This window comes from Monodon monoceros, unplaced genomic scaffold (genome assembly GCF_005190385.1).
Source record: "Monodon monoceros isolate NGI ecotype Baffin Bay Population unplaced genomic scaffold, NGI_Narwhal_1 Super_Scaffold_15, whole genome shotgun sequence".
In the NCBI taxonomy this organism is placed as follows: Eukaryota; Metazoa; Chordata; class Mammalia; order Artiodactyla; family Monodontidae; genus Monodon; species Monodon monoceros.
This window is the reverse complement of record NW_021703771.1, coordinates 23,091,661-23,114,640: the sequence shown is the minus strand read 5'-3', so window position 1 is coordinate 23,114,640 and position 22,980 is coordinate 23,091,661. Positions and strand designations below refer to the sequence as shown.

The 22,980-nt window shown below is 38.6% G+C and overlaps 1 protein-coding gene across 2 annotated transcripts in view; it reads left to right on the top strand.

Annotated features, from left to right (window-relative positions):
- Positions 1–9,970: 9,970 nt before the first annotated feature.
- MAP3K7 (mitogen-activated protein kinase kinase kinase 7) overlaps positions 9,971–22,980 on the top strand; it is a 68,260-nt gene continuing 55,250 nt past the window's right edge. For both annotated transcript variants that reach the window (XM_029223970.1, XM_029223971.1), the window contains exon 1: positions 9,971–10,488. In XM_029223970.1, the coding sequence (XP_029079803.1) occupies positions 10,369–10,488 (120 nt within the window). In that variant the 5' untranslated portion in view covers positions 9,971–10,368. The remainder of the gene's footprint in view (positions 10,489–22,980) is intronic.

Sequence of the window (22,980 nt, the reverse complement as noted above, 5' to 3'; positions counted from 1 at the left end):
AATCTGACATTTATTAAAGTTGATATGAGTCCTTTAGAAAAAGGTAGAAATCAATTCTGAGCAGGAAAGTTAAGGTAAGCAATATTATATGAAATTGAAACCAAAGATGACTCCATTTTTGTTAGTTTAATAACCACCATATGTCAATTCAAATATGCTATTGTTTGTCTTTTAATGAAGATGGTTTATACTGATTAATAAATTTTTGAATTGTATGCATATATGAGGAGGTGTAAAACTTACTCTCACTTATTGATCAAGAATTGCTTAATTTGATCTCGGAATAAAATTGCCCTTCAGGCAGTGAATTGCATCCAGTTTGGATCAGGATAATGACATACTAACCTTAAGCAATTGCCATTTATCGAGGTAACTGGTAGTATTTACTAGAAAAGTTAAAGAAATTTAGAGATTTAAAACTCTAACATAAACTGAATGACAATATTTGCTATTTTTCATCCTCCCAAAATTACCAATTTCTATTTAATGGCGTACAGTATAATATTACATTTGATGCATTCATTATAGTATGACCACATTCCTAAACATCCTTGAGGATTCATTCCTGAGGATTAATTGACCTTTCACTCTTTAAAATATTTCACTATCCTTAAATTTCAACTTCAATTTCTTCTCTCTGAAACCAAAGAATCTCACCACACCAGCCCCAAATTTAAGCATAATTGGCCTTAAATCAGTAGTAAATGATCAGATAAGAAAAGAAAGAGAATACTATTAGGAAAATCATTGTGATGCAATCCTAAAGTATAATTATCTGATTAAATAAATGAATAGAAAAGACTTCTTCTTCCAGGGAAGGCCCATATTCTTCAGACAAATAAGATTACAATTAATCATTTGTCTTAAGGGGCCCCATTATGCCCCAAAGAAATCTAATTATCTGATAGCTCAACAAAAGCCTAGAACTGTATTGTCCAGCAGCTACAATGAATAATATAGAATCTAGCTCAAGAGCACAATAGAAGCCTAGAATTAGTAATCTAACTCTATGCTTTCAGGCAAATAGGCTTTGGTGATTCTACAAAGACCCTCGAGGACCCATTAAAATAAGATGCCTTGGGCTTCTCCGGTGGCACAGTGGTTGGGAGTCCACCTGCCGATGCAGGGGGCGCGGGTTCGTGCCCCGGGCCGGGAGGATCCCGCGTGCTGCGGAGAGGCTGGGCCCGTGAGCCATGGCCGCTGAGCCTGCACGTCCGGAGCCTGTGCTCCGCCACGGGAGAGGCCACAACAGTGAGAGGCCCGCGTACCGCAAAAAAAAAAAAAAAAAAAAAAAAAGATGCCTTCCTATGGTTACAAAGCTAGTTGTTGTCTTTTTAAATAGTGCTCAGGTTGATAAAATGATATTATAGGACACTAGTGAGTTCATCACAACAAGACCAGTTTCTTTAAATACATCACCCCTCTCAAGCCTCCTTTTGTTAATCTACTGTAATTGTCCCCCGCTTGAATAGACTCCCTTTCTCCAGCCCCTTCCTCAGAAGGACTAGCATACGTTACTGGCTTTTTAGTTCATATGGTCACTAGTGGTTTTGGCTAGGAGGAATCAAAAGCCTAATCATCCCTTGAGTGAATCACTAAAACCGAGTCACTGAATTTGCAAAACCAGAGATTACAGTCAAGATCAAGGTATCCTCACCAAGGTGAATTTTTGTCCCATGGACCCTACTGGAAACAGTCTTCAACTTTAGTTAAAAGAAATGTACTAGAAATCAGAACAGAATACTACCATTAACTTTCTTCTTTTAAACAACAGGGAAATGGGCCCAAGATTAAAATGTTATCAATAATTTTTAGTTCAAAATGAATTATTAAAATTATTTATTAAAATATACGCTGCTGCCTGTATGTGACCTTAACGGTTCTCAACTCCTACTGGGCTGTGAAATAGAAACTCGGGCTGCCTCAGCCACATCTTAGACCTACTGGATCAGAATCTCCAGAAGTAAACTCATTGACTGATCTGGAGGCTGTGACTAACTTTTATTGTCACATCATGTCATCTTTTTCTATGCCTTTATACAATATTTCATTCATATTAACATTTTTGAACACCACATATTTTCTAGGCACTGTACTATATAGTTTCACACACCATTTGGAATACATTAAGATTTAGAGATGGAATGACATTTTATATTTAACAACATTGATATGATTCACATTCCTATTAACAACAGAAACAAAATACTTTAATATTGATAGGAATACAGCATAACTCATTTAACTCAATACTGACAGTACGGCTAGTCAGACTTCAAATATTAAAGACTTACCAGATTACTTCTTTATTTAACAATTCAAGCTAACACTACCAGCATGGGTTTAATAATCCATGCAAAAATTTCTGCACTTCAGGTAGATTCCATTAAAGAATAGTTGTCAAAATTCCACTTCCTGAATGTCTTCTAATACTTCTAATATTTCTTCAAATATCTGAGCACTAAATACTGAAGATCAAACTAAAACACCTTTAGGGTATGATATTCTGTTTAAACTACTTCCCTTACCTTTCTGAATGCCTCTGGGCATAACTGAAATACCCTGTTACTTTTCCTGTACCATGTGTTAAAGTTTAAGTGCGTTACATAATTGAATCAACAATTTTTAGAAGATTAATTAGCATCCAGAACAGATGGCAAACAGAACTTTTCATTAATTCCTTAATCTTGATAGTACCAGTTTCCCCCTCAGAACACTCTGAATTCCCAGAAATGGCTTCTAAATACGGAGCCTCTATTTACTTAATGGAGCTTTGCACCCCTGAAAGGAGCTCTGTGGGGTGCTGAGGAACTCAGGAAAATGTGAAACGGGCTGCTTATGAATAAGAATGCAAACTAGGCCCTCTCAGCCTTGCAGGTTTCAAGCGCTATATATCCCTTACCCTGATTGCAACTTCAGCAGAGTGGAGTGGTTTGTTTGTTGAAATAATGAATAGTAAATGGCATCCACTTTAGTGGAAAGTTTTAATTTGTGATTCCCTGAGGCTGTGTGAAATGAAACACCCTTATTTATTCCCATAAATGAAGCCAAATTGCTTCTGGAATTTTTTCTGAAAAAGACCATCTAGGAACACTGATTTGACATATTAGCCTGTGAAATAAAACATTTAATGAATGTACTTTTGTAGTGAAGAGCACTATTTCTATGAAGATTATTGAAGTATGTTCTTACCTGATTAAGTTTCTACTTTTAAAAACTGATGCTGAGGGGCTTCCCTGGTAGCGCAGTGGTTGAGAATCTGCCTGCCAATGCAGGGGACAAGGGTTCGAGCCCTGGTCTGGGAGGATCCCACGTGCCGCGGAGCAACTGGGCCCGTGAGCCACAATTACGGAGCCTGCGCGTCTGGAGCCTGTGCTCCGCAACAAGAGAGGCCGCGACAGTGAGAGGCCCGTGCGCCGCGATGAAGAGTGGCTCCCACTCTCCACAACTGGAGAGAGCCCTCGCACAGAAACGAAGACCCAACACAGCCAAAAATAATAAATAAATAAATTTTTTAAAAGCTGATGCTGAGGTACATCAGGATGTTTAAGCTTGGCTCAGAAATTCAGAAAATAAAAATGTCTATCTTGATTTTACATGTTTTAGTTGAAATATCAGTTACTACTGAAAGCAATCATTAGTGCCCCAATAACACCTTATTATTACATTTTAATAAACAAACAATTCAAATGGATTAAACAGTAGTGAGTGTTGGGAAATAAGAACTAAAGTTTACCCTTGCAAAATACAGAAAGAGAATTACCTTAAACATTAGTAATTTTAAGATTGAAGAGAGATTTAAATTGACCAAGAGAACAAAAGCACCTTCAAAATTCTTAAATACTTAAGAAATCTCCATGATGAATAATTTGGTGTGCTGCTTTTATATCAATTTAGCTATTTATTAAATCTTCCCTCAGTGGTATTACAGGAAATATTAGGTTAACCTATTCCTTCCCTGAAACGACTAAACAGCATTTACTTAGGAATGTAGATACTCATTTAGGTTTTAGAAGATTATTAAGTGTCTACATTTCAGGTGCTGTTCTAAATCCTGAAGAGACAGTGGTGAACACAATGCTTACTATCGATCCCTGTCTCAGTGGAACTAACATCCAATGGATAGGAGTGGGGAGGGGGGGGAGGACAGAAAATAAACAAGGCAACAAATAAGTAAATAAGATAATGTCAGGTAGGTAAAGGAATAGAAATAAAATAAAACTGAGTAATGGATAAAAAGTGAAGGGGTGGGGAGCTGAGTGCAGGTGATTGAGCTGAGACCTAAGTGATAAGAGACATCTATGGGAAATCTGAGAAATTGCAAATGCAAGTTGGAAACATCTACATGTAGACCCCTAGCACATAGGAATAGAAACGTAACATATATAAAAACAGGCCTTCTTCTAACAGTTGTGGAGTCCAGGGCAAGAATACAAATAGAGGCTCATATACCATATGTCAAAATATTTATAATTTCTAACTCAAGATAACTGGTAAAGGCAACAAATTCCATCCTCCTACGTACCTTCACAAGAATGTGGTGGTATGAGCTCCTGACCTACCCTGCCCCCTCCTATTCTGGACTCAATTGTATACTGCAAGGAACCTTACACCCTCACATGTGGACAACCCAACCTACCCATCTGAGCCCATTCACAGATCCTTCCCACAAAGAGATATGCCTTGGCTAACCTTCAGGAGGCAAAACCCAAATCCAATAGACACTCCTGAGTTTTTCTCATGTTTAGCTTGACAGTATGCAATGCTGAAACACCCTTTTATCTTGATTTCCACGACATCATAATTTTTAGTTTTCCACAAATTTTTTTGGCAGTTCCTCTGCCTCCACCCATGCCTTAAACATTTTATCCCTTAAGGCTCTGTTTTAATTCCTATTCTTTCTCACTTTACACATCTTCCCTAGGTGATCTCATTCATTTCCATGACCTAAATTATCATCAGCAGGCCAGTATCTATTTCTCTAGCACTTTTTCCCTAAGACTAGCTGCCTACTTGATAATTACACTTGGAACTCTCACAGGCACCTCGAGCTCAGTGTCTTAAACTGCTCTTTACTCTCTTCTCCCCCAACCTTGTTCCAGTCTTCCCTGCTTCTGAAAATAGCACCCTTCCCATCTGAGTTGCACGAGTAAGAAATCTGGAAATCACCCCTTACACTGCCCTTTCCTTTGCCTCCTTCCCCCACATACCACCAATTCTGTTTGCTCAGTATCTCTCATATCCATTTATCCATAACCCCTATGGCCGCTGTCTACATTGTTCAAACCACTATTACTTCTGTTACTACCACAATAGCCTCCTAACTTTTTCATGTAATGGCACAGGTTGAAACTGATAATATTGTAAGATACTCTGGAATAAACTGGAAAAGATTTTAAAGAATCTATTTGGGCTTAACTTAAAAAAGAAAACACTGCTTTTATCACACTGTAATTTTGAAAAATAAATATAAAGCATTATAATGTTAAACATTGGAATTTTATAAATATCAAATATATTTTTCAAAATTTTAAGAGAATTTTTATAAGTTTTCCTTCATAAATATAACTTTTTAATATAAGCTTTTATAATTGAAATGCCTACTATCAATCCTTATCAAGACTTTTTAAAGATGAACTCTTCAAATTCCTGATAGGCATTATCTAAGAGAACTTACGTTCATACAAGGAAATGAAAAAAGTGTTTAAATATTTTTACAACATTTTAAAATTTACAACAGTTGAAATCATATTTTAAAACTCTAACAGCTCTTCCTGTTATTTAAATAGCAAATATAGTGTTCAAATTCCTTCCAATAACATGAATGGATTTTGAAACCAGCTGAACTTTTTCATATCAAGTATTTCAAAAACAATGATGGAAATTTTATCTGCAGGACACACAGGCACCATCAAATCAGTTGCCTTGCAGCTAGCACAGTGGACAGGAACAAAAAAGAACATCAGCTGCAAACAGAAATGTCAGCTATGTGTCATGTCAGATAATGCCTTGGAGCTGCACCTCTACCCCACCTTTCCAAGCCCTCTCTGACCAGCCACACTGCAGGCACCTGGAACAAAAACCCTCCCAGCAGCCCCATGGACTGTGAAAGACCTAGAATGAAGATGTGGGGAGTAGAAAATACAGAATAAACCCAAATATCAAAGAAATGCAGGAATTTGGGGAGCCACTCTCCATTCAGCCACTCACCGAATTGCTAAGGGGTTGGCTATCTTCTGCGTACTGCAGTTTTGAATATAATGAAGCAGAAAACTATTTCTGAACTTCCTGGAAAGAATAATATTTGACTGGGGTGGGCTAGCTTGGTTCTGGAACAGGCAGTAAAGGCACACTTTCTAAGAATAGAGCTCAACCTGAATAGACATGAATAATGAACATTTGTTGGTTGCATTCCCAGCAACCATTCCCTGCTTTGCCCCTCTTAAAAGTCTCTAGATTTTTCTTCTGGTTAGCAGCTCCTCCTTCTCAAAGCTCATGACTCTTTGAGTCCTGGATCTAGGATAAACAAGACATTCGCAATCTTAAACGCCTGTCCCCATTCTTCACTCAAGGGTACAGTTGCCAAGGGCTTAAAGTTCCCTGCTCTTCTGAAACGGCTACCAAAAGAGATGCTCTCTATCACTGTACTGGACAACGTGATCTCATATGAAAAATGAAACTGCTAGAGCATGCATTCTTAATGGGGGTGATATCATTTCCCAGGGGGTGAAAACTGGGGAGAGAAAAAAAACGTACTCTCTTTAGGTATAAAGCATAAATATGCATACAGTACATAAACATATACACAATATATATGTGGTATTAAAATGCTGGGGGGGCCATGAAGAAAAAGTCTTAAAAGGCTCCTTAGGGGATCAATAATGGGAAAAAAAAAGTTGACAAACTCTGTTCTAGAGCAATGGCAAATACCACAAAAAGCAGAAGACAATAATGGAAACTAAATTATTGACGTTATCATTGTTTATGAAACAAATGACACCTGAAGCCTGTTCTAGCTCTTAGCTTCCCACTTAACTAAGCCAATAAATCCTCTTTATTGTTTAAGCAATGTTACCTTGAGTTTCCTGTTACTCATCACAAAAGTCCTATTAACAGATAAAATATGGAACTCTTTCTCTGAGGTATTATATTGACACATGGCAGTGCAACAGAATATTAAAGTGAAACTATTTTAGTCTGCTTCTGCTAAGCCTCCATGAAAATAGGTGTCAGATACCTTCATATCCCAAATGAGCAAAGTAAGATGAGAATCCCACTTACAACACGCAAAGAGATGGTGAGAAATGGATTTCAAAACTCTTTGCCCTCATCCCCTGGGTACTATAAAAGGGTTAAAACTGAAGACAGAGTTGAAGGTTAGAGAGTAGTTATTAGGACACTGACATGAGGATGGGTGGTGGAGAGTCCTCAAACTGGGAGGGAATTCAAGGAGACCAGTTAAATAGCTTGATGTGTATCTCTGGAAATTTGTGGAGACGCAATCGACTAGTGACTGAAGATGACATGAAATTGTGAGGTTCAAGCTTCCATCTGTAACTCATGAAAGTTAAAGAAGTTAAAAGGAATACAAAGTCAAAATTGAGGTAAACTGAGACAAATTCTCCTCCCTCATTTCTCTGGATTCAAACTACATTGCTTAGGATTCTTTGATTGCAAGTGAATCAGCTTAAATGAAAAACGGTAATTTATCGGCTCATGAAGTCAAAGCACAGAATGGGAGGAGTAGATTGGACCTTGGGGATGACTAGAGCCAGAGACATAAGCAGGGCTGAGAGCTGGGACATTATCAGAAGCTAGTGAAGAGGTGCCAGATAGGAAGGAAGGAAGGAAGGAAGGGAGGGAGGGAGGGAGGGAGGGAGGGAGGAAGAAAATCTGCAAGCAAATAGGACAAGAATTGATTTTAGATTACTATCAATATCAGAAGTCCAAATCGGTGCATAAAACACAGAAGGAGAAGTACAGTATTGGGGTAGATGTTCAAGATCATGTAGGAAATTCACTTTGAAATGCATCCAACAAAATAAGACAGATGTATGAGTGGATGGATAGACAGATACATGATAAAACAGGTATAGTAAAATGTTAATGATAGCATCTTGGTGGTAAGTATATAGGTGTTTACTGTAAAATTCTTTCAACTTTTCTGTATGTTTGATGTTTTTCTTAACAAAATTTGGGGGGGAAAAAATCAAGCATAACAGCATCATGGCTGTAGTGATTAGTCCCTTATCAGCAGGATTCTAGTCCTAAACTGAAGGTATAGAAAACAGATCTTGCACTCCAGGGAAAGTGAGGACTGGCAAAACCTATTCATTCAGCTAGAACATATAACAAATATTTCTTGAATTCCAAATATTTCTTGAATTCCCACTTGGTAGCATCCATTGTATTAAGATCAATGTGTTAAAAAGAGAAATTAGATATGACCTGCAGAGTGAAAGGACAAGGTTAAAAAGTGACCATCCTAGTTTGGGAATTTGAGTAAAAAAATGACAGGTAAAAATGGTTATCCCACTGATTTAATATGCTTCTATTGGGTTACTAGTGCACTAAGCATCACTTCACATGTAGAAATAAAGCTCTGATTTCTCACTTGGACAACTGAGTAGATGATAGGATGCTTCATGGAGACACAAAATGCACACGGAAGAATGTATCTGTGGTGGGTAATAACTTGTGAATTCGCTTTTGGAATCTTGAAGTTTGGGTGCTTACGTTACATCTAAATACAGATGTCCAATAGGTCTGGAATTCAGGAAAAATTTTAACAGTGGGAGAAATTGGGAGTTATCATCATAAAGGTGGTCAAGACCCTGGGTAAGATCATCCAGAGATTGTGCTGTGAGAAGAAATTATTCTTTCTTTCATTCTCTTACCCGTTCACCAAACTACCGTTGAGTGTTACTAAAACTACAAAAAATGACAGAATGTTTTCCAGGAGTTCATACTTCTTAATTGCCAAATTCAATGACCTATTTGCAATCCCAAATGAGTTAAACTTACTTCTGTACAGCATTTATTTGGTTGGCTATTCCTTAACTGAAAAGCTCTCCTACAGTGATATTCCGATTACCATTCCCCCACTTTTTTGCCTGTTCCTTTTCGGTCTCATACTGAGACTTAGAATTTGACATTCCCAGGGTTTCATCCTTGGTCCTTAAACCTTCATCTCTAACTCCAATTTTCCCAGTTAGGCTTCAGGTCAAACTGACTAAAGTTTAACAGCTAGTTTAAAACTAAAAATTGTGTTGATAGTATTGATACTACACCGGCATTACTTTCAGCCTTATAGATATTCGGACTTAGGTTCTACTAGCCTGTGAGAATCGTAATTGTTTTACTCTGAGCCTATTTTCTCACGTCCTGAAAATGGCAACAAAAATATTTAACTTGCAAGGCTACTGTTAATGATTAAACTATAAATGTAAAGCATCCAGCACAGTGCTCTGCACTCCGACACGTACCATAACACACCCCATAAATTCAGATGAACGACAAATTATGCCAAATTATAAGTATCTACCTTACCTAATATTAACTTCTGTTCGTGAGGCTACATAGTGTTAATCAGGTTACACGCGCTGGCTCGCTGTGTATTATTTTCTTTAGAATTTCTCATAGCATCAGGGACTGGCTCAAAGTAACAGTAGCAACCGCTTCCTTCCAAACACATTGAGGGAAACACATTTTCCAAGGCTTTTTAAGAAATAGTTCAGTTTAGCTTAGGGGTGAAACTGAAAAGCTTCGTAACAAAAACTCAAGCCAACACTACCGTCCGTCTGCAGGTCTCTGAGGGAAAAGGGAGCGGGGTCACAACATAGTTCACGAAGCAGAGTACAAACCGAAGGTTTTATCTTTCCCGCCGATTCCTAGAGGACCAACCACACTGATATTCCATCGTGCTCTGCGCCACTTCCGTTCGCGCGTTTTAATTACGTCACGCGCCAGTTCTCGCGGTATCTTCCGGTTGCTGAGGCCCTTTAACAAAGATCTCGCGAAATTTGTCCAACGGGTCCAATCTAGCCTCTCACCCTCCCCGACTCCACCCCCAACCCGTCCTTTCTTTCTCTGTCTCTGTCACCAAACTCTCTCCTCCCCTCCCTTGAGCTCACCGCCCACCTCTGGTTTCCGATTTTAGGCCGGAACCGGAAGTTTTGTGGGCGGGGCCCGGCGGAGGAAAACGCAGCGGAGCCTGAGCCGGGACTCGGCTGTGGCCGCAGCCCCTGTCCCCGCCACGGATCGCCGTGGCTCCAGGTTGAAGGTCGGTCCGGAGGCCGGTGGGCGCGGGTCTCCCCCGGACTGTCCGGGCCGCAACCTCCCCTGGCCCCCCGGGTTCCGCAAGGGATCATGTCTACAGCCTCCGCCGCTTCTTCGTCCTCCTCGTCTTCCGCCGGTGAGATGATCGAAGCCCCCTCCCAAGTCCTCAATTTTGAAGAGATCGACTACAAGGAGATCGAGGTGGAAGAGGTGAGCGAGGCCCGGCACGGAGGCGCCGGCCCCGGCCGGCCCAGGTCTCTTCCTGGTCCCGACCCTTAAGGCGCCTCCTCGACCCCTCTGTTTCGTGGGGTCCACCCGGGTGTCCCCACACTCCACGGAGACCGGGTGTAAAGGGGACTCTCCTGCTCCGGTGTAGCTCTCTTTTTTCCTCACTTCGGCACTCTTGAGTTTGAATTTGCTATTCCGGTGCCTGGATTTGGGTCATCTCAAACAGAGAAGGATGAACTGGTGCGGTCGTGTGGTCCACCAGTTCTCGAATCTGTTCAGTAGTAAAATTCATCAAAGACCATGGCCGTTTTGGAGTTTTGGTTCTCTAAGGCATAGTGTTGTTAAGGGCCAAGGATTTTATTATGTTCGACTTCCAGCTCAGCGTCTGGCGCCCAGTGAGTGTTCTATGGATGCTTGATAAATTAATACATCCCCAGGTCTAACACAGTTTCTCCCCGAGTACGGAATGGTTCTCAGTTTAGCCGATTCCATAGAGCAGTAGTCGTAATAGTAAGTGTTCTGCCTTCAATTAGACTACTTTAGATTGATTTCACCTTTAGTACTGTGGACTGCTATACGATGAAAAGATGTTTCAAGTAGCATATTCTGAAAAGATAACTAATGATTTCGGTGACAACCAGAATATATCAGACCAAAAATCGCTGTTAGAAAACCCGAATCCATTCTTTATTCTGCAATAAATTATTTTAGAGCAAGGTAATAATGTGCCTTTAATAACTGCTTCTTTCCAAATTCACAGAGATTGGTTGTAAAGTCCACAAAATTTAGAAAAGTAAAATCTGTATATATGTAAAGATACACTTTAGAAAGTGTTAAAACTTTGGTTGAAAATTGTATCTGCTATTTACCATTTGTTTATCATTTTTAAAATGTACTAAGCACCTTACATTACGTACACCAAAAAGAACCCTGTATGTCCTATATTACAGACTGTCAATTACCTCTACTTTAAAAATTCAAAATTATTTTTAGGTGGTGGCAAGCTAAAAGTAGTGAGATAATTATCCTTCAACAAATAATTTTTTTCTATGCATGTTTTGGAAGAATAATGGATTATTTAATCATATTTTTACTTGAATAAAATAACCTTAAAGGTCACTGAAAACAACCTCATTTTACAAGATAGTGTAAGTGGGAAGAGCAAAGCCTTTGGAAGGAGTTAGATGAAGGTTCAGTATATCAGCTATGCCACTTATTAGCTGTATGATTTGGAGGAAGTCTCCTGACTAACCTTGTTAAGCTTTCATTTCCTTAACTGTAAAATAGGGATAATAATTTCTATTTCATTTTATTTGTATAACAGATTTTATTAGGTAATACATGCAAAACACCCAACACTGCCTGACACACATTACTAGGAAACTGAGTTACAGAGAGGAACAGTGACCTGCTTTAAGGTCACATGGCTAAAAGAAGGACCTATAGTTTGGAAAGAGGGGGGAAATTTGTGTGTGTGTGTGTGTGTGTGTGTGTGTGTGTTCTATTGAGGCTATGATAAATTCCTTTTTAAGAATTGGATAGTTGATCCAGCTTTCATGGCTAACATTCTTTCTTTTTTAAGAATGAAAATTTGGTGAGTCAGTATAAAAGAATTACAGTTTTTAAATAAGCATTTACGTCTGCTCTGTGGTGAACTGCTATGCTTGTAGACTACAGATTGTCATATAATAATAACTTGTACTTCATGGTCTTCCAAATGCTTTCACAGACTTAACATCATTTGGTTTTTACCACCTTAGTTTTCCCACACTACTTTCTAAAGCATTTTACATTCTTGGTTACTAAGGTGTCATTTATCATTTTACTGCTCTTCCTCCAAAGCCACTTAACTTCTGATTGAGGTTCTGTTTCCAAAGACCCTTCCTTCAGTTTAGATAATGTTTCAACTTTTCTTTGGTATTTTTAGGACATTCCTGAGGAGTAAATTTTTGTTTGTAGCTGAAGTTTTCTAATGTCAGGCAGTCATCTAATTTTATTCTTCTCACTTTTTTATTACACAGTTTAATTTCATGTTAAAGATTGAATTTAGACTTTTCTAATGTTAAAACTGTTACATAATTTTCATTATATTCTTTATTTTCACATTAAAACAGTGTTGCATAATCTAGGGTGCACAGCACTCCGTAACTATTTCTTAACTTAGATTCTACTTCTGGCTTAAAATCTTGAATAAGAGAACAGAGAAAGGTGACTAAAAACAAAAAGTATTTTATGTTGCTTTCAGTATTTTATGTGGTACCAGTATATTGCGTATAAATAAAGAAAATCATATTCTGTTTCTCAAATAAGTGTAATTGAATCAGCATTATATCGATTCAGTTGGAAACTATGTAAGAAAAATACTCCAACCATAAGCCAAATATGCATTCATTTCGTAGGTGCATATTTTTAAGGCATCAGCTGATTTTACGCCTTACATTTCTAATATCTCTAATATCATCACTCAGTAATATCAGCGTGGAACTTCCTAAATTCAGTTCTGATATCAAATTATGTCAGGTCTCAGCATCAGAAACCTATGTAGGTACTTTTTTTTTTTTAAAGTCATTTAGCTTTTGTCGTGGATCTGAGTGTAGAGACTGTTGGAATAAACTGTGAGGTATGCACATTGTGGACTAGCTTGCAAGAAGTGGTGAAGGCAGTGTGTTGTGGTAAAAAAGTGTACCCAGTAGGCTGGGTATTTAGAAAATGTCAATGCCATACGGATTTTGCCATAATGTGTTTCAGTAACTTTGAGCAAGTCACCTTATTTTTCTGGGCCTCTGATTTCTCATGTAAAATAAGAGATTGAACAAGATCATGTAAGGTCTCTTCCAATTCTAAAATGAAAACACATTATTGTTTGCAGTATTTATGCTGTGTTTCCACGGTAAGCTTTAAGAACAGTGATCATGACCTCTTGTGGACTGTAGTTTGTGACTAACTAATCCTGGTTAAATAGGGCAAATGATACCCCCATTTTACAGATATTGACAAATGGTCATAGAGATTGATTTGCCAGGAGCCTCATGTCTAATTAAATGGTAGAGCCAGGAAATGAATTTGCGATTTCTCACTCCTGAGTCATTTGCTCTTTCCATTTGGATTTACAGGGTGACTTTGGTTCTTTCTGAAGTACTCTGTAACCAAACCTTATTGTAAGAATGGGGAAACAAAATACTGATTTCCTTTATAATAGTTGGTCTTGAGCATTTAATGAACAGTGTCTTCTGTGGATAATACTGCTAAGATTATGGAAGATGAATAGAAGGATCCTAGGATTCTCTCCTTAAAAACTTTGAGGCTAGATTTTTAGGACCACAAATTTAAAACTATGAATGTAATGTAAATTGAGCATTTAACCCATAATTTGAAAGTAGAGTTTATCACAGAAGGCTCCATTGAGTGGGAAAGATTTTGAAACTACATTTTGAATAAAGTAAGCATCAGAGATTGGGAAAGATACTAAGATGAATTTTCTTTGCAGTTGTTCCTCTGCCTCTAATGCTCTTCCCCCCAGAACTTCAAATGGCAGACTCCTTCTCACCATTCAAGTCCCACTTCAAATGTTACTTCCTTAGAGAAGCCTTCCCTGAGCAACCTAGATCTTTGTCATTTTTGTTATCCTTCATGGCACTTACCAGTAACCAAAATTATGTATCCCCCCAGCAAAGTTTAACCTGTCTTATTCCCACTTGTAACTCCAATGCCTAGCATCTAAAGGTTTTCTATAAATAGTTGCTGAGTGAGTAAATGAAGTTACCACAGCATAATCATGAGAATTTTAGTGTCCATCTGGTTCTCTTATATGGTCTGGTTCTTTTATGTGATATAACCTGAGGTTAAGATAAGTTAGTGATTCGGCTAAAGTAGCATTTACACTAAAAATGAAATCTGATTCTCTTTGCAAATGTTGATTCCATTACAGTCCATTATACCTAGCAAATACTTTGGTTTAGCCAGGGGTAAAAGATGCTGCAAAGGGTGAGGTGCTGAGAGTAAGCCATGTATTGGTGGGCCTTTACTAAAATGCTAAAAAGACCGTATTTAGTATGGTTGCTTTTTAAAGGGGAGACCCACAGTGTTGATGTCAAGAATAGCATATGTACAAGACACATATAATCATTGCAGCATTTATATCTTCTTAAGTTTCATTATGGAGACATGCAAAGATTTTGTTTTAAAGGGAAATACAGGAAGAACTTTGGTAGTGATGTACATTTTGTAATTTTACGTTATAAGTATATGGGCAACTGATAACAGAGAAAAACCTAACTTACAGTGGCCTGAATAAACTGATTCTATAGATTTGTTAGTCAGTATTAATATTATGAACATTCAGAATTATTAATAAGCTCTTCCACGTGAAGCTTAGTAATTATTGTATTCAGTAGAAATCTGTAATTGTTATCAGTGAAGAGGTAACCACAGCGGTAACTTTTATATTGTGCATGTGTAGCTTAAAAGATGACATGGGCATATTATTTGAAAGAAGGGCCTATTAAACAGGTCGGATGTCTTATGGCTGGTTTTAAAAGACTGCATGAAAAAGTCAAAAGAAAGTTTGAATAATCAAAGTTTTCCTTTTATGTTATCAAGTCTGTCTTGTCAGCAGATGGCAGTTCTACTCTGCCACAGTTTATTAATAGATATTGAAGTTCTGAAATCGTTGGAGGCTCCAGGTTCTAACTGATAAATGTTAAGATCTATGCTTGTTCTGTCATGTTCCAAATTTCTAGCCAGAGTAGTGGCAGCACAGCCAGGGTCCATTCACATAGACCACAGAACAGAGCCAAAGCAAACTGACAGCTACAGTCACTGAACTAAAAATAACATGAATTGGGCACAATTAAGAATTATTTCATAGTAAATTAAGAGCACAGTGGCATACATGCTTTTCCATGTAGTTTTAGTTTAGGTGGTTTTTTGTTTTTAAAAACCTGACTTGAATAAAGGAATGGAGTAGTCTTCCGTCTTAAAGAAATTAGTTTTTAAAGGAGTTGCTTTCTTTAAACACATACACCAACTTCTGATTTTGGTTTTTGTGCCTTTTAATACTAATTGTATGGAAATATTCTATAATCATCTCTCTTATTCTTCTGTACTTTTTATTAAGAAATTAAATTTAAATCTGCTTTATTACATGAGACTAAAGTTGTGGACCCAAAACCATGAGGGCTAAACCATAGGGGGAGAGCTACATATAATAAGAGAATTAATCTGAGAACATTTTAATTTAGAAAACATTCATAAATTCAGAAGGAAATATTTCTAAATTGGTTTCCCTTTTAAAACCAAAGTTCTCTTTGCATTCCTCTGTTCTTCTATTTTTACATCTGAGGGATTGTGAAAAATATCTGAAATGTTTATTTCTAGGTTCATCATTTTGGATGGATGTGTGTGTTGGAGGGGTTACTTGTAATTTGGATGTGCACCGTTTTTTACACTCTTGGTGAAAACTGATCCTTGGGGAAAGCTGTCAGTTCAAACTAATTGTTAATGATAATATGTCAAAGAACCTTACTAAGATATGAATGCAATCCAAAAAGCATATTTGATTGTGAACTTGAGTTAGAAATTTGGTAGTAAGTAAAAAGTGACTTCCTTCCAGTGTTTTGTAGTTTGAATATTAGTTTTTTCATTGTTTACCTCAGTTGCCATTGTGTCGCAGTTTGCCATCTGTGCCACTCTTTTCTCCTGATCTACCATGTGTCAGGAAAAACATTAGGTGGCTCACAAGAATTCTCCTTTTCCTTTCTTCCTGCCCAAGATGTCATGTCCATATTATTTATGGAAAACTTCAGCAAGGGAGGGCTCTCTGGTCTATGTCATGGTTTCCAGTGAAGTGTCCTGTCTCACAATTATGGTTTTAATATAACCTAATACAGTAATTCTCAAATATCACAATCACCTGAAGGGTTTGTTCAAACACAGATTGCTGGGCCGGACCCTCAGACTCAGTAATTCTGGGTGGGAACCTGAGAATAACATCTTCTCAAATTTCCAGGCAATGAAGATGCTTCCGGCCCAGAGACCACACTTAGAGAGCCATTGGCTTAATGCTTTTGCTGTTTTTATGTCTGCTTTCTTCTTGAAACTCTTCTTTTTTGGCTTCTTGTGGCACTTTCCGGGTTTGCCTGCTACCTTATTGACTGCTGCATCTCAGTGTTTGCTGGTTCCTTCTCCTCTGTGTTCTAAATGTTGAAGTGCTTCAAAGCTCAGTTCTGGGACCCCAGTATTTACATGTTATTTTTTGGTCACAGCATCCGGTTGATTGACTAGAAGTACCAACTAAATGCTGATGACTCTCCCAAGTTTTTATCTCCTGCCTGACTTCTCCCTGACTCATGTTTCCACTTTCTTTCATGATATCTCCGCTCGGATATCTAATAGGCATCTTAAGCTTTATATGACTAAATCAGAACTCTGTGCCGTTAAAAAAAAAGAAAGAAAATCTGCTTGCTCCAGTCTTTCTTATCCTTCATTAAACTGGTGCTGAGTCTAGACGTTATCCTTGATTCATCTCTTTTCCTGTCCACCTGTCCTGCCTGCATGCAGATCATCATTGACTTTACCTCTAAAACCTATCCCAGATCTGCCCATTTTTCTGCACTACCATCAACCTTGTCCTCAAAGCTCTTCTCTCTTGCTTGGGCTGCTTTTACAGCCTCTACCTGGTCTCTCTTTGTATATATGCTAGCTTCCCTACAATCCATTCTTCACACTAGAGCCAGAATGATTTTTTTTTTAATGCAAAATCATGTCACATTCCTCCTTAAATTCCTCTAATTGCTTCCCATTACTTAGACTGAAATCCAAACTCCTTTTCATGGTGCCAAGAGCCGTTCAGGATCCAGAGTCTGCCTCTATCTCCAGCTTTATCTTTTTTAATTTTTTTAACATCATCATTGGAGTATAATTGCTTTACAATGGTGTGTTAGTTTCTGCTGTATAACAAAGTGAATCAGCTATATGTATACATATGTCCCCATATCCCTTCCTTCTTGCATCTCCCTCCCACCCTCCCTATCCCAACCCTCTAGGTAGTCACAAAGCACCGAGCTGATCTCCCTGTGCTATGCGGCTGCTTCCCACTAGCTATCTATTTTACATTTGGTAGTGTGTATATGTCAATGCTATCTCCACCTTTATCCTGCATCACTCTTCCCTTTTCCCACTATGCTCTGCTCACACCAAACACTTCAAGTATTCCTCTAGGTCACCACTAAAGTATCACCTTTCTCAGTGAGGCCTTGCAGGACTATCCTGTTTAGAACTGGGGTGGGGGTAGTGCACGTACGTGTACACACACACACACACAATTATGCTGCTTTTCTTCTTAGTGCACTTATTAGTTTCTAAAATATATCTTTTTTAAAAACATAAATCTTGCTTCCTCTTTATGTGTCTCCCTCCACGAGAATATAAGTAGTTAGAGCGAGGATTTTGGTTTGGTTTGTTCCCTTCTTTATCTGGAATGCGTAGGATAACGCCTAGTCTATAGATGGGGTTCAAATATTGTTGAATAGGAAATGAGGGTTTTTTTTCCCCCTTCAGGGCCTTTACTTCAGTTGTTTCTTCTTCTTTGCTTGGTTCCATGTGTCATTCAAATATCAAGTTAGTAACCTCCTCAGATGGCATTTCATACTATCCAGCCATAAGTTTCACCAGTCTCTTTGTCACATTATTCAATTTTTTGGTTTTCTACACAGCATTTATTTTACAAGCTGATATTTTTCTTATTCATTTTTTTGTCTATTGACTGCCTTTTCTTTCCTCTCCCGGCCCCCCTTAAATTGAAAGTACATGCCTCGTAGATCAGGGCCTTTGTCTTATTTACAGCTGTATCTCTTGTATCCCAGATGGATATAGTAGACATTCAAGAAATATTGGTTTAAGAAGTAAAGAAATGAAGTTCATCATTCTCTTGGCATTAGCCTCACTTCACCCCTCGAAAGCAGGAGATCTTACCCATTTTTCCCTGCTTGCTGACTAGGCCTTCCCCTTTGGCTTTCATTGATCCTCTGAAATTCAGCTGAGCTCTACATTTAGCTCCCTGTATTTGAGCTGTCTGCCATCCAACAGCCTCCTTCCTGCAGTCAGAAAACTCTTCAGTTACCTTGTTTTTCTCTTGGCAAGAGTTTTTCTGTATCATTTCCCTGTACTGTCGGGGCTGAGAGAACCTGGGTGGGGCCTCCCTCTGACTGTCTCCCTTGCCACACTTACTCATTTGCAGCTTCCCGTGTTGGCAAAGCATATCCTGTGAGGCTGCTTCCTCCTGGGGATCTCAGTGAGAAGTTGGGAGGGAGGGGGTATGGGAATAGGTCTTTCCTGCCCTTGAAGCCCTAAGTCTGTCCTGAAAGCCGCCATCATGGACTCTCACCTTTGGCTCTCTTCAGCCAGGAAGTGTTTTTTTTTAAAAATTTCAATGCTGTTGTTTTGTCTTGAATTTCTTCTCTACCTCATTTTCATCCCACAAAGGCAGGAATCAATTCTTTATATATTTTTTTTCTTTCACTCCTAATATTTATGCCATTTGAAAAAATGAGAAGTCACATTTTGATTCTGTGATATGGTGATTTATAAGAAATAGGTACTTGGTCGTTCAAATGATCAAAATATATTTCTCATATATATATTTGGTCTTTGTCTACAGTTCCTGGCTAACAGCTCCCCAAACTCTCTGATTTTCATAAGTGAAGAGAGAGAAAAAGATGTCTCAAGGTTAATTTTGGACCACACCTAAGGATGGGGCTGGTTGCCAGGAGAACCAACAATGTGATTAGAGGGTTGGAATTTTCAGTCCCACCGCTCTGACCTCTGGGGAGAGGAGAAGGGCTGGAGGTTGAATCATTCATGGCCCTGTAATAAAGCTCCATATAAACCCAGAAGGACAGGGTTCGGAGAGCTTCCAGGTTGGTGAACACGTGAGGATTGGGGGAAAGTGGGGCACAGAGAGGGTATGGAAGCTCCGTGCCCTTTCCGCTTACCTTGCCCGGCTGTTCCTGAGTTATATCCTTGTGTAGTAAACTGGTAATCTAGTAAGTAAAGTGTTCGAGTTCTGTGAACCACTTGAGCAAATTAATCAAACCCAAGGGTGGGGGTCATTGGTACCTCCAGTCTATAGCTGGTTGATAAGAAGCACAGGTGATAGATAACCTGGCTTGTGACTGGCCTCTCAAGGGGGAGGAGTTGCACTCTGGTAGAACTGAGCCCTTAACCTGTGGGATCTGATGCTCTCTCCAGGTGGATAATGTCAGAATTGAGCTGAATGGTAGGATGTCCAGCTGGTATCTGAGAATTGCTTGGGAGTGTGGGGAAACCCCCCTCCACACATTGGAACTGGTGATCAGAATCATTAGATACACAGAAATATAATTTGTGAAGCAATGACTCTGTGCCTCTAACCTTTGAATTCACAGCAGTTATTTTTTCTATCATGTGTTTCAGTTTATGTGTACAACCTTGGGCATCTTGGATTTACTTTATTATCATTTTAGATCTGTTGTTTCACCATACATGTGAAATATAATATGGCCCTAATGTGAGTAGAGGCTTCTTAAGTACATGGGCTCTCATCTTACATGAATATGCCTGTTTGTATTTCAGACAGTTCAAAAAATTGCTTTCTTAAACAAAAGGGAGGAAGCTTATCATGTCCTTGCTTGCCCACATTTTGTTACCATAGTTTTACATTGCAAACTTAGAGTCAGCCATCATCTCAGCACTAGGTGGCATTTGTGCATCACAATTAGTCATGCACACCTTACACAGTTTTTACAACAGATGTATGATCCACAAATGCAATGTTTGGAATCCCTGCAGGGACATTTCTGAGAATAGGAAAATGAAACAAGAGGAGACCTACCGAGTACCAGTTGCTTTGATGTATTTGTAAATATATAATTGAAGAATATATTAAATTACTTCACAATCATTATTTCATAGTAATATCAATAAGTTGGCTGGTCTCCATCCATGCTTTCTTAGCCGACATTGTCATAAAGTTGAAATTCATTTTAGGACCTGTTTGCTATTCATAGTGGTTAATTGTGAGAGAAATGAGGAATATAGCTCCTGAAACTGATTCATACCCAACTCCAAGCACTTATTATTCTTTTGTAATATTGAAGAAAATGCCTGGTTTTGACTTATGAACACTATAGATATTCACTGAGGAAAATGTAAGCATCTCCCTTTTACTGTTGAGAAAGCAGAAGCTCAGACATTAACTTGCCCAGTATTGGTAGCTAATAGGCAGACAGAACCTACACTTAAACTCAAGTCTGTTAGGTTCCAGATCCTAGGTGTACTTTTTCTGTTATTCTGATGGTACCAGGTTTAACCAATAACCATTCATGTTAAAGTAACTGAATGACAAGTCCAAATAACTGACGTTGGTTCCTTTCCCTCATGAGAGGTGTGGAGGAGGGCTAGAGCCTAAGCAGGAGGTCCCTGAGCACCCAGGGCTAGGAATGGAAAAAGGGAAAGTCACTAAAGGAAAGACAGCCCAGTTTCCTTTAAGTTAATGACATCCAGAGGCTGAATATAGAGTGAATTGGTCATTACATACTCTAGGCTTCAAATCCTGGCTTCTCTGACCCTGTGATCTTGGGCAACTTGCAACCGTCTGACTCAGTTTACTACTTACCTTAATGGAGGAGGATTAAATGTGTTAATGCATGAAAGCACATAGACTAGTACCTGGCACATGATAGGCATTCAGTAAATGTTAACCATTTGGGTGGTTTTATACATTAAGCAACATGAGAAATGTCCATACTGCTTTGTGTAATGTTTGAATTGGAATTTGAGGTATGGCTAGAATGGCCATCCATCTCAGTTTACAACTACTGTCCTGGTAGTTATAAGCGCCCCTTTCTTACTCTACAAGGAGTCCCTGTACATGTAAGTTTGCCTAAAGTGAAGACTCCTTCTCCAAGAGAAGATATAACTGCTCCTTTCCGAAATATAATACAGATATATGTGTACAAATCAGGATCTCTAACATTCTGGTGTTAGACTTCCTGGCATGACTGCACTTGCTCTTTACTAGCTACATAGCCCTGGGCAAGTTAGTTGATTTCTTTAAACCCAGAAGCTTCATGTGTAAGATGAAGATACCTCTAGTACCTGTCACCTAAGGTTGTGTAAATGATGTAATGTATGTAAAGCACTTAGCTTAGTGCCTGCTGTATAGAAAGTACATCATAAATGAGAGCTGTACAGGGAATTAGATTTTTTGCTTAAGGAAGTACTTAGGTCTGTTGGAAGTTGAAATGGAGTAGATGGCACCTAACTAAGGTCATTTACAGTGATAATGTAGAATGATTTTGTTCTAACAAGTATCTAAAGCTATTCTTTTGTTGTTGTTTTAATATTTTGGCAAATTTCAAACATTAATAGAAGTCGAATAGCCTGAGAGAGGAATGAATTCATGAGCTACCCATCAGCTTCAACAATAATACAACATATTGTCAATTTTTATTTTTAACTTTAAAAAAAAACTTTAATGAGATATATTTTACATATCATAAAATTTACCCATTTGAAGTGTACAATAATTTGTACAAATTTGCTAAGTTGTACAAACATCACCAGAAATCAGTTTTCAAACATTTTCATCACCTTGGTGTAGGATTCCTCCTACCCATTTACAGTTAATCCCAGTTTCCACTCTTAGCCCCAAACAACCACTGATCTACTTTCTACCTCTAAAGATTTGCCTTTTCTGGACATTTTATATAACTGGAATCATACAATATATGATCTCTTGTGTCTGGCACTTGAGCGTAGTGTTTTTAAGGCTCATCCATGTTGTAGCATGTATCAGTAGTTCATTCCATTTTCTTGACAAATAATATTCCATTGTATAATATGATACTAGCATGTATCAGTAGTTCGTTCCATTTTCTTGACAAATAATATTCCATTGTATAATATGATACTATGTTTTTACTGTCCTTCACAGTGGCCAGTTTTTTATCATCTCTATTTTTAATCTTTCCCCTCTACTCCCTACCCCCACTGAATTATTTAAAAGCTACTTTTTAATTTCATAAATATGAGCGCTTAAAACATTGATTATATGTTTCTGCTTTTTATTTATTTTTTTCCAAGCCATCTTCTCTCTAGCCTCTCATTCATCTTGCCTGTTTTAATTTGTTTTCTGTCACTAAGAGTCTTTTTTTTTTTTTTTTTTTTTGCGGTACGCGGGCCTTTCACTGTTGTGGCCTCTCCCACTGCGGAGCACGGGCTCCGGACGTGCAGGCTCAGCGGCCATGGCTCACGGGGCCCAGCTGCTCTGCGGCATGTGGGGTCTTCCCAGACCGGGGCACGAACCCGTGTCCCCTGCATCGGCAGGCAAACTCTCAACGACTGCGCCACCAGGGAAGCCCTCTAAGAGTCTTTTTTGTTTGTTTTCAGTTTTGAGAATGAAGAGATGGCTAGACCATAAACTTTCAAAGATAGAGA